At 39.3% G+C, this 12,789-nt stretch overlaps 1 protein-coding gene across 1 annotated transcript in view; it reads right to left on the bottom strand.

Moving 5' to 3' along the window:
• The window catches only part of NAPG (NSF attachment protein gamma), a 35,901-nt gene extending 24,604 nt beyond the window's left edge, over positions 1-11,297 (bottom strand). Inside the window, exons 1-5 of the mRNA XM_063450468.1 lie at positions 11,199-11,297; positions 10,400-10,467; positions 7,448-7,532; positions 4,573-4,590; positions 2,510-2,540 (exon numbers count right to left, since the gene is read on the bottom strand). Coding sequence (XP_063306538.1) covers positions 2,510-2,540; positions 4,573-4,590; positions 7,448-7,532; positions 10,400-10,467; positions 11,199-11,254 — 258 coding nt within the window. The 5' untranslated portion in view covers positions 11,255-11,297. The remainder of the gene's footprint in view (positions 1-2,509; positions 2,541-4,572; positions 4,591-7,447; positions 7,533-10,399; positions 10,468-11,198) is intronic.
• Between the last annotated feature and the right edge of the window lie 1,492 nt (positions 11,298-12,789).

Raw genomic sequence — 12,789 nt, 5'->3', positions numbered from 1 at the left:
ACATGTGTGAGTGGGGAAGAGGTTGGACATCAGGGAGCATCTCATGGTGATCTTGTTCCAAATCTTAATGGAGTTTGTGAGTGCTGGAGTGGTGGTGAGCAAGTGGGGTCTGGCTTGTTAACACTTTCCAAATTTAACATGACCTGGAGGAATCTCGATTAGCAATAAGTCAGTAAAAATAATTTAACACTGAACAGAAAGATAGTACCAGGGGACTCCAGATAATAAAACCACTTCAATGAAATGAAGCGGTTACAGTGCCTACAATGTTCTTTTATTTGTCAGCAAGCCATTCTCATTGTTTTATTGATTGAAATTATCAAGAGTCTGAAGAAGGCGGAATAATAAATAAAACAATGTAAATATTTTAGCTTAAACTATTATTTTAAAGGTTACATTAATAGTGTCCATTTAAAGGGACATAATATTTAGAGATAATACTAAAGATAAATGTATAGCTCCGAGTTGGGGCCATTTAAGGCTTCCCAGCTCAGATTATGACATCACAGCATGTCACAGTGAGTCAGGTCAAAGAACAAAGTCATTTGCAGCTTGGGATTTCCTGGAAAGTTGGCCAAGTGAGCAATACACTGTTGTAAAATGAAGAAGAAAAAGTCATTTGGAAAAAAAAAAAACAACAACACACATTTAAGAACAGTTCAAAAGGTAGGGCTTTTTCTTTTTAAGTTTTTAACTCCCCTCTTCCAATATGGGTAAAATATGCACATGTTAAAGTTAGATGTACATGATAAAATATTAAATGCGCATTCCACTGTTGTGCTTAGATATTGAGAGATCTGGACAAGAAAATGGCTGAGACGCAGGTGTACCTATGAACTCAGAGAAAGTCTCCCTTTAGCACTCAGAACAAGAATTGGTTCATGTAGAGGAACATCTAGTGAACAATGGCTCAAAATATTCCTTTTCCCTCTAGGCATTAATAGACACATTTACACGCGATATACAACGATAGACATTAACAAAAATAATGATATAATAAATCTCTCTCTATATCGATATAGATAGATATATCTATATCGAGAGAGAGAGAGAGAGAGGGAAAACAAAATATCAGCTATTAAACTTCCACTGATCTCTGGCAGTCTGGGACATCTACATCCCACATTTTCCTTCTTTCGTTCCCTTTACTAAAGTCATTGTTGCCACCCAGGAGTAGTGGGAGTTTGAGTGCAAGGCTTAATAATTGTGTATATTTTTGGTAGTTAAAAGAAGTGCCTTTTAGGCTTACTACAACCTTTTTTCACTAATATACATGTATGTGCCATCCAGGCCTCAATACTCTGCAGAAGACATGTTTTCAATCTCTGACTTTCACCTTCAAAACCTCTCTAAGGCTGTACTGTTCCCATGGAACACCTTTCCCTGTTCCATTAGACTCACATATTCTCCATTCCTAGGAGTACCCCCCCTCCACCACAATTCCAAAGGTTTAATTAATATGTCTTCTTGAAAAAGTGAGTTTACACCTACTTTCCCATCTCATGAAATAATTTTATCCCACTTCCCGTGGAATGTAAGCTTGTTTCAGCAGGGCCCTCAGCACAGTCTGTTCCTAAAGTCTAACTTGTTTTGTTGCAACTACTTGTTTGTTAGTCCATCTACTGTACAGTGCTGCAGAATTTGTTTGTGCTTTATAAATATCATTTGAAAAAAAAAAAAAAAAAAACGATAAAGAAAAGTTATGGGTGTTTCACAACAGTGATTTGCCTCAGAATCTGAATTTTGCATCCTAAATCTCCAATTTCTAGTTATCAGCTACTGCCCGAAATAAGAGCGGGTCTTATATTAATTTTACCCCTGAAAAACGCACTACGGCCTATTTTCGGGAGATGTCTTATTTCGGGGAAAAATGGCAGCAAGTCTGCTAGAAAGCAGGTCTACATTCTCCCCAGACATAGATCAGTTCACTAGGGCATGGAATACTGCAAATCTATTTTCAGGGAAACTTTCCCAAACAGATTAGCTTACTCGTGAATGGAATCCCGAGAATCTATGTTCGGGGAAAATTCGGAACTAGCAAATAGGGCTTATATATTATATTTTCGGGGGATGTCTTATTTTCAGGGAAACAGGGTATCAGAACTAATGTAAGTGATGCCAGCCTTATGAAGGAATGGCAATATCTGGTAGTTTGTACACACCTGATTTCTCAGACCCTTTATGTTTCTTCCTTATAGTTATACTGGGAGGAGCAGATGTTGCCAGCACAATAGGTCTCACAGAGGGAAAGAAAAAAAAAAGACAAAAATCCAAGTATAGGACAATACTAAGATTGTGCATTACTGCACTCTATGATTGTCTCATATGTTCCTTTGTGGTCTTACTTTCTAAAATGTAAGTGCACATCTAGAGAAGTTTTAATGCAGAAGCACATGTCAAAACAGACAGTGATGTTGCACATGTAAACTGGGTCAAACATTTAATGTGTATATTCTGCTAAAATGTTCTGTCTGCTTTGGTTAAGATGTTACAACTTATTAAAACTCACCTTTAGCATCATCCCAGCTTGCTCGTAAGCCCTGTAAAGAATGGAAAATATACAGTGTGAAACATCGCCCTAAAAGACAACAGTAACATAATTATTATCAAAAATATATTTAATATAATATACCATATAGACCATAGAGACTTACTGTCGGATTCAAATACTGTCGGACCCAAGGTGTGAATATGTCTGAAGGACAGATCTATCATGGTCCTGCTAAATAGGGATCAACCGATATTGATTTTTTTTTTTTTAGAGCAGATACCGATAATCTGTGAACTTTCAGTCCGATAGTGGATAGCTTACTGATATTCTGTATATTTACCTTTTTTTTGTTGTTTTTTTTTGCTAATTTTTTTTTAATTCGGTGTTAAATGCACAAAATATACAGATTTCTTTTTTTTTTAGTTTTCAAGAATAATTGTGTGTGTGTGTGTAGTGGATGCAGTGAGATGATTTGATTAGTGAATGCAGTGTGTGTGTGTGTTTGTGTAGTGGCTTCAGTGTGTGGGTGGTCGATGCAGTGTGTGTGTATATATATATATATATATATATATATATATATATATATATATATAAATATGTGCGGTAGGAACTCCCCCCCCCCCCCCCCCCACCGCCCCCATCCCCTTCAATGCCTCCCCCTACCCCAGTATACCTTTTCTCTTCCCACCCCTGTACCTTAGTGACTCTCTCCCCCTCTAGTGTTCTTTCTCCCCCTCGGCCATAGTGTTCCTTACCACATTGTTCTACCATAGTGATCATTACACCCCCCGCCCCCTCACCCCCCTCCTTTGACCCCGCTCCCCTTCAGTCTCCAGTACCCGGCTGGACTGACAGGAAGTGCTCTCTCAGTGAGCACTTCCTTTCAGTCCGGCCAGGTACAGGAAACAATTTCCTGTACCGCAGTGCGCATTGCTCAACTCGGCCATGCCACACAGAGTGCCTGGCAGGAGGGAGCGCTGTGCGCCCACCCCCTGCCGGTCACTCCGATCTAGCGCCCCCACCCACCCCGGGCTGGTGTGGCCTAAGGCGGCCGCTTGTGCCGTCTTATGGACGCGCCGGCCCATCCATTCATTATCGGCAGATACTGATACTTACAAAAAAATCTGAATTTTGGCAAAGCTGATAATTGGTAGATCCCTACTGCTAAACACTGTAGAGCTAACCGAATACTCCTGCAGGAGACCAAAGGCAGGGGCTGCAGCTGTGGTCACTCACTGGGACCAATGAAAATTCACAAACCATAGTAAAAGGCTATCACTACTTACTGTTGGGCTGTGCCAGGGCACTCCTGACACCACAACTACTAATGCAGGCTTTAGTGGTCATTGTGCTTGGAGTGTTCCTTTCAAGCAGGGGAGCCCAATAGGCAGATACCCAAAGGTTTTAAAACTACATCTTCCATGATGCTTTGGCATTCTAAAGGCAAAGCATCATGGGAGTTGTAGTTCTACAACATTAAAAAAAAAAGTAAAAAAGAAACACCTTTATTCTAGCTGGTCCGCCAGTGCTGGCTCTGCCTTCCTGACTGAGATCATCAGAATTGACTCTCAGCCAATCCAATGCTTTCCCTTAGGAAACACAACAAAACACTGTACCAAACAGCCTATTCTCAAAGAAATGCATTAAATCATTGCATTTCTGAGGAGAATTCAGCATCTCCATGCTCTTAAAAGGCAGTGTTTACATTAAATTACTTTTAGGGACATAATATACACAACAGAATAACTACATTAAGCTGTAGTTGTTCTTGTGACTATAGTGTCCCTTTAAGTGGGAAATCAGGTCATATTTTTTTATTATATTAAACCAAAGTGACTCCTCATATAGGTCAGACACAAAGAAATAAATAAATCACAATAAGAAAATGAAGTTCACTCTGTTTTGTCAATATGCAATATAAAGACAAAATACAGAAAGTGATACTTTGAGAAGGAAAAGTGATCGATTATGAGGATAGAGGTGGTGCTTGTGGTAGCTCTCCCTGGCGCAGTTTGACAAAAAAAAAACAGGACTCAATATCTCAACATAGTACACAGAATAAATATAAGTGATATACTTACTTGGCAGCATGAAAAAGACTATAAATGCATTTTCGTTAAGGGTAAACCAACATTAAGTTCATTGCCATTTGCCAACCCACTAAACAATTTAAAAGATCCCACAGCAAGTAGCCATACCATTTATGAACAGTTTATCTGTTAAGCCCTGCTGTGCAGGCTGTTATGGTTATGGTGCAAAACACACACACAAAAAAAAAAAAGTGGTGAGTAGAAATCATCTAAACATATACACACAGCTTATATGCAGCACATACACCAACAAACCACCGTAAAATACTGCTCTGCAGTGGTTAACATTTTATTGCGTTTTGTTGGTGTATGTGTGGTGTCCTGTGCTAAAATAGTTTAGTACAGGGAAAACAAAAAATACACATGCCCAAAGAAAAGTGAATTCATGTAAAAATAACTGGAACCATTTTAAATAATTATATATAAAAAAGTGGAACCCACCCAGAGTACGTTAAGATGTGTGTATATATATATATATATATATATATATATATATATATATATATATATATATATATATATATATATATATATATATATATATATATATATATATATATATATATATATACACATACATACATACACACACACAAATAGAATAACCTGTATTGAGGTAGATTCTCCAAGCATGTGCTCTGTATAGACAAATCAAATAGCTGACATAGCGTAAAATAGTTTAAATTAAGAATATAAGTATATGTGATATAGATGCACTCACAAACAGATGAGAGAATCAAGCCTTTCACCCACTCAGGGGTACTTTGATGAAAATTAGATGCAGTTTACTTCAGTAGTAAAAAATCAGCATATCTCCAAATAGTTATGGACCTCCTGGTGTTGAAAATCCAAAGTTCCACAATAGGGGTCTTGGAGTAATAGTTAAGATACAACAATACATAAAATAAACAGTGTTGAATAAAAAAGTTCACAGCTGTCCGAGATGAACCGGAGATTTCACTAGATATAAATACTCACAAGGAATAACTCGTAAGAATCCCTGAAGAAGTCCAGCATTCTAACGGACGAAACGCGTTGGATATATTCCCTGTGAACTTTTTTTATTCAACACTGTTTATTTTATGTATTGTTGTATCTTAACTATTACTCCAAGACCCCCATTGTGGAACTTTGGATTTTCAACACCAGAAGGTCCATAACTATTTGGAGATATGCTGATTTTTTTACTACTGAAGTAAACTACATCTTATTTTCATCAAAGTACCCTTGAGTGGGTGAAAGGCTTGATTCTCTCATCTGTTTGTGATTGCATCTATATCACATATACTTATATTCTTAATTTAAACTATTTTACGCTATGTCAGCTATTTGATTTGTCTATACAGAGCACATGCTTGGAGAATCTACCTCAATACAGGTTATTCTATTTGTGTATATATATATATATATACATACACATACACACACACACACACACACACACACACTAACGTACTCTGGGTGGGTTCCACTTTTTTATATATACCGTATATACTCGAGTATAAGACGAGTTTTTCAGCACATTTTTTGTGCTGAAAAACACTCACTCGTCTTATACTCGAGTCAGTTGTCTGTATTATGGCAATTTTCATTGCCATAATACAGACAAGGACCGGGGGCTGGCAGGAAGCTGTAACTTACCTTCACCGCAGCTCCTGTCAGCTCCCTTCTCTCTCCTCCGTCCGTGCAGCTCCCAGGTCAGCTCCCTCTGCAACTCTCGCGAGAGCCGCGGGGTCAGAGCGTTGCCACGGGTTACCGTGGCAACGCTCCGCGCGGCCGCGAGAGTTGCAGAGGGAGCTGACCTGGGAGCTGCACGGACGGAGGAGATAGAAGGGAGCTGACAGGAGCTGCGGTGAAGGTAAGTTACAGCTTCCTGACAGCCCCCTCCTACAGCCCATCCACTGGACCACCAGGGAGTGAGAGCCCCCCTCCCTGGCCAGCTAACAAGCAGGGAGGGGGGACGAAAAAAATAATAATAATAAAATAAAAATAATAAAAAAATTAATAACATAAAAAAATATATATATTACAATAATAATTAAATAATAATAATAATTAATAAAATGCCCACCCCCACCAATGCTCTGCACTCACACACACACACTCATACACACACTGCATTCATTATATACACACACTGCATACACACTTCATTCATACATACACACTGCACTCATACATACACACTGCACTCCATTCATACACACACTGCATTCATACACACACTGCATTCATACATACACACTGCATTCATTATATACACACTGCATACACACTGCACTCATACACACACTGCACTGCATTCATTATACACACACTGCACTGCATTCATTATACACACACTGCACTCCATTCATTATACACACACTGCACTCCATTCATTATACACACACTGCATTCATACACACTGCATTCATACACACACACTGCATTCATATACACACACTGCATTCATATACACACTGCAAATAAATATTCAGTTAATATAACTTTTTTAGGATCTAATTTTATTTAGAAATTTACCAGTAGCTGCTGCATTTTCCACCCTAGTCTTATACTCGAGTCAATAAGTTTTCCCAGTTTTTTGGGGTAAAATTAGGGCCTCGGCTTATATTCGGGTCGGCTTATACTCGAGTATATACGGTAGTTATATTTTCTTAGGTGGTTGTGGAGTACACCTGGGATCACTTCCAGTAATACGTTTTCTCACCATTAGTGTATATACTTTTTTTCTGTTTTTACATTTTAAATAATTAACTGATTATTTATAGGTTGTACATTTGAGGATTTTGAATATATGAAACATATAGAAACATAGAATGTGACGGCAGATAAGGTTACAAGGATGAAGGTCAAAAAAGGATACGCTTTGTGATTTTCATATGATTCAGCCTCCTTCAAATAAGCTTCTTTTGCTTGATCATATTGTTTGGCATTCTTAAAGGCAACAGCTAAAACATATGGAAACATATTTATCACTTGCATTAAGTAAACTAAATATTTCCTATAAAAAACACACACACAAACAAAAAACAAAGTATAGACATAGTTAGCACAACTTTATTTTAGAACACCAAATTGTAGTAAGTTAAACTTGAATGACAATGCTTAGGCAAAAGTAGTGAAGCTTTGAATATTGCGATGTTAGAGAAATTCATTCATGATTTTGACATTTTAACCACTTGGATTTTAATATGCTGCAAATCAAAGTTTAGCTGCTTTTTATTTGCCATTAGAGGGTTACTCTAAGCACCATGACCACTTCAGTAAGGGGGACTGAAGTCAACAGAGAAGGTTCCGGCTGCATAGAGAACTTTGTTTTGTCGTGGATTGGGGGAGGGAGGGAGACAAATACCAGTGAGGTTTACTCCAATCAAAAATAGTTTTATTAAAACACAGTTTTTGTCTGGAATAACCTTAATGGATGTGCTACTACGTTTTATATTACCAATCCCTCTAATTCGGCATTAAAATAGTTAAAAAGCTATTAAATTGATTTTCTTCACTCTTGGGCCATAAGAGTCTTCTTGTTGAAGCTCCAATCCTGCATTTTTGTTGTTGTTTGTTTTAAATCATCAAAACTGAAGACGTCTGATCAAATGTGTTTTCATGGAGAAGCATTGATACAAACAATTCATGTGCAGCATACGCCACAAGTCTATTAAAAAAAGAAGCCCCTTACCATTAAATCCCAGTTTTCTATTATTGGGAACTGTTCATGGTGACCCCGTGCCTAATAGACACTTCTCTATGATCATAGCAGCGTATGGCCGCAAAACCGTTCTTCAGATTTGGAACCAGCCGGTTCTCCACCACTTTATTCTTAACCAAACTCAAATTCCTTTTTAAAATTGATTGGCTTTATACCTTAGCCAAAAAGGAACTTCTGATAAAAAACATTTCCTCACGTGAAAATTGTATATTTCTACGCTGGACACCTCCTTCCAATCTAGAATTAGAGCAACTTTGGAGTACAGGACGTGGTTCTCGACCGAGGTGGTGACAGGACGGAACCCTTTGGGTGTGCTGCCCGGTGCTACTCATCCATAACTCCATTTACTGTTCTTGGGGGGTGGGGATGTTCAGTGGATCGGTAATTGTAAATAGTTAATGACTTTGAAAAAGTCTGAAGGGAGGGGAGAGGAGGGAGAAAGGGAAAAACAAACATATATAGATTCATGGGTTGCAGAACAATCAAAGCAACGTGGATATAAAGAGCATACTACTCTTAGAAATACATATCTAGAGCAAATTTATTAAATGCAGTAAAGTAGTTAAATTCTCATGACATAAAGTATAAAACGGCATTGACATGTAACACTGATTATATGGTAACTACTTTCATTGTTATACACGGTTCTTTAACTACTCAATGCAAATGGATGCTGATCACATCTCACATCCTATGACAACAATACACTACCAAGTCATTGAATAACACTGCTACAAACACAGCGCCGCTCCTACATAGTATGTTAAATATAATACTTTCTAAGTTATTGTTGTTCTTTAACTATATAAAAAAAAAAAAAAAAAACTAATCTCTGGCGGATTGCGACCAAGTCACAACATGAAGAAATGCCTTAACAAAATAACTTTCGACTTTTTCTTTTTCTTTCTGTAATACATTGTCGACATATGTACTATGATATGGCTTTTACACAAGCCTAACAATGTTAATTTACCATGCAATCTGCCATTGCAAAAAAAAGAAAAAGAAAAAAAAAAGAAGCACCCCTGCTTTTTACTTCTGTAGAAAAGGAGTGAAGATGGAGACGCTCCAGACTGTCCGCTTGACAGCCTGGAGGTGTAACTATGATGTTTTCTAATAGTGTTAATATCAGTTATAAATATGCCTGCAGGCAGAGGGACATTACCACTAAAGCAATTCAGCAAGCTGACGTGTTTTAGAGAATTGGGATGTATTTACCCTTATCTTTTGTCACTACACCCCACTCCCTCTAGCATGTAAGCTCATTGAGCAGGGCCCTCAATCCCTGTTTCTGTGTGTCCAACTCATCTGGTTACAAATACATGTCTGTTAGTTCACCCATTGTACAGCACTGCAGAATTTGTTGCGCTTTATAAATAATAATTCAACATTTATTTTACTTCCTGCACATACGAGTCCCCAAACTGGCACGGTATCATCACATAACTTTTTGCATTCACCAACCTGCTAGGAATTGCTGGATGCTGCTTTGCATTATTACTGGCAGCATGGTTGGAACAGCTGCAGTCCTATCCATTTTAAAAGTCCAAAATGGTAGAGGAAGGAGCGAACTTCAAGTAAGTATATATCAATGTATACATCTGCTAGAGATTTTGTACGCAAAATGTACACCTAACAAATGGTGAACAATTTGTAGGCTCGCTTTAGATGAACAACCCAGCACCATGATCACTACAGCTGCAGTAGTACTAATGGTTACTGGAAAGCCCAGGTGCCCTCCCACAGTACGTAGTCAAACTATTTAACAACTTGGCTGGGACAGGAGGGCACCTGTCACTTCCCTCCTCTCTAAAGTCAGACGCTCCTGCATGGAGCTAAATCCAGGTGTGCTGGACCACACTTATTGGCTAAACAACACAAAGCAGATTCATCAGTTGTAGTGGTTATGTGCTTGGAGTGTTCTTTTAAGATAAAATTTCTGTACAAAGGTTGAATTAATCCCATTCAATAACAGAATTCATTATGCAGCGAGATGTCACAATCACTTTCTCAACAAGAAGTATAGGAATTTCAAATAATGCTAAACACCACATTAAGCGTTGTCTAACCAAGGAAAATAATTCAGTAAGTCAGATAGTTACACACCTGCTTTTGCATACTCTGAAGCAGCACTGTCATAGTCAGGTTTCCATTTCATGAAACCAGTTTTCAGGCTATGGATTGAAAAACAAAAAAACAAAAATAGGAGAAAGGGAGATAATGTTAAAGAGGTAAAACGTACTTACAAACCAGAATAGTGACAAGCTGTTCTGATTAGCTGCTGTGTTCTGAGAATAGAATGACAAATCAAAATTCCTAATGGGTACCCAGCTGTATTGTTCTTACTCTATACTTTTAAATCAAAGTCATACATGTAACCGGTCCTGGTATCACATCTCACATCATTCGTATTACTTGCTGTTGATGAATGTATAGAATTCCAGCCTCCAATACCATCACCAGTCATTACTTCAGGCTTCCCCAAACTCTGGCCCTCCAGATGTTGCTGAACTACAACTCCCATGATTCTGTGAATGAAATAGATAGGCTGAGAATCATGGGAGCTGTAGTTCAGCAACATCTGGAAGGCAGGAGTTTGGGGAAGCCTGATCGACTTCATATTCGATTAAGAAGCTCCCCAAACATCTGTGATTTACAGGGTTTAATTTCTGCCTGATAAGAACGTGTTAAGTATGAAGCTTCACATATAACTGCGGTGTCTCTGCTTAGTTTGACTATAAGAAGGTCCATTACAGCTGGTATGGAGCCTGACAGCCTGTCTCATACTGGGAGTGACAGGATACAGCCTCCCTGTCTCTGGGAATGGCAGGCTAACGCTGGGACCGGCCATAGTTATCATTATATCCCTAGCACTGGGCACACGATGAGCTTCCCGGCTTATTACCATTTCTCAGCCTTGGCAAGATGCTCAAGCGCTTCATTGATCTTCTGGGCGGCCATGACAGTCCAGGTAATAACACCGCACGTCACCCTACGGGCGGGGCCTGCGTCCAGACGCGCAGTGGAGGCGAATAAAGCGGCGCAATTTTGGACGCCGTGCGTGTGACGTCAACAACGCCGCCGGCAGCCATTTTTCTTATGGGAAACATACGTTTTAGCCAAAACCCCAGTTCAACGTAACTAATCAGAAAGTTAGATACTGTACACGATTGTGAAATACGTAATCAGTAGTTTGATCTTCGGTTAGTCACTGTTATGGTTTTATAAAAGACTTAGGGTATGTGTGAACTTTCATGGAGACCCTATACAGTTTGGATATGAGCAAACATATAAAGTCACACTGTCACTGTATGTCACATGATTTTTCCTCATCAGCTGACAGGCAGTTCCTACGTGATAGTTTCAGGAAGACTGAGGATATGTGTAGTGGCAGTGTCTCACAGTGCCCGAAGTGTTTGTGTTCCCTAGTATAAAATAAAAAAAAATCTCCAGTGGCCCCTATATATCACAGTGTCCCCTTTGTATCACAGTGTCTCAGTGCCCCATGTCTCCCAGTGTCCCCAAGTGTCTCAGTGTCCCAAGGTCTCCCAGTGTTCCCTATTATCTCAGTGTCCCCATGTTTCCCAGTGTCTCAATGTCTCTCAATGTCCCCTAGTGTCCTAGTGAAATGGGGACACTGGGAGACATAGGGACACAGACACTAAGGGACTGGGAGACATGGGGACACAGACATGCCCTCTTTTTAGGTATGTTCACCCCTTTTGGAAGTTCTTTACTGGACACTGCTATCAATAGGTATGGATTTACTTGAAAGATGAAATCGTGAGATTAGCATAGGGTATGTGTTTTCTCATAGCCACATCCTATGAGTTTCCCTCCAGCGCCATCTCCATCAGATACATGACGCTAGGCAGGTAGTATTGTTTTAGTGTTTTTGGTCGATAAGATTTTGTAATTAGGCCCATCATAATTGTCAGCACCAGGCCCATTGGGCTCTTAATCTGGCCCTGGGAGGAGCAGGAGCTGCAGATCAAGGAGATGGAAGATTGGCAGTAGGAGATGTGTATTAAGAGCAGGTACTTGTGCGTGTATATGCAGCAGTTTGTGTGTGTGTGTGATCAGCAGTCTGTGTGTGTGTGTGTATACTCAGCAGTCTGTGTGTGTGTGTGTGTCTGTATTCAGCAGTGTGTGTGTATTCGTCAGTCTGTGTTTGTGTTTGTGTGTGTGTGTACTCAGCAATTTGTGTGCGTGTATTCAACAGTGTGTGTGTGTCTGTATTCAGCAACCAGTGTGTGTGTGTGTGTGTGTGTATACTCAGTAGTTTGTGTGTGTACTCAGCAGTTTGTGTGTGTGTACTCATTAATCTGTGCGTGTGTACTCAGCAGTCTGTGTGTGTCTGTATTCAGCAGTCTGTGTGTGTTTGTATTCAGCAGTATGTGTGTGTACTCAGCAGTCAGTGTGTGTCTGTATTCTGTGTGTCTGTATTCAGCAGTCTGTGTGTGTACTCAGCAATCTGTGTGTGTTCAGCAGTCTGT

Source organism: Pelobates fuscus, chromosome 4, assembly GCF_036172605.1.
Source record: "Pelobates fuscus isolate aPelFus1 chromosome 4, aPelFus1.pri, whole genome shotgun sequence".
In the NCBI taxonomy this organism is placed as follows: domain Eukaryota; kingdom Metazoa; phylum Chordata; class Amphibia; order Anura; family Pelobatidae; genus Pelobates; species Pelobates fuscus.
Note: the sequence above shows the minus strand (reverse complement) of the source record. Positions and strands in the feature narration are given on the sequence as shown.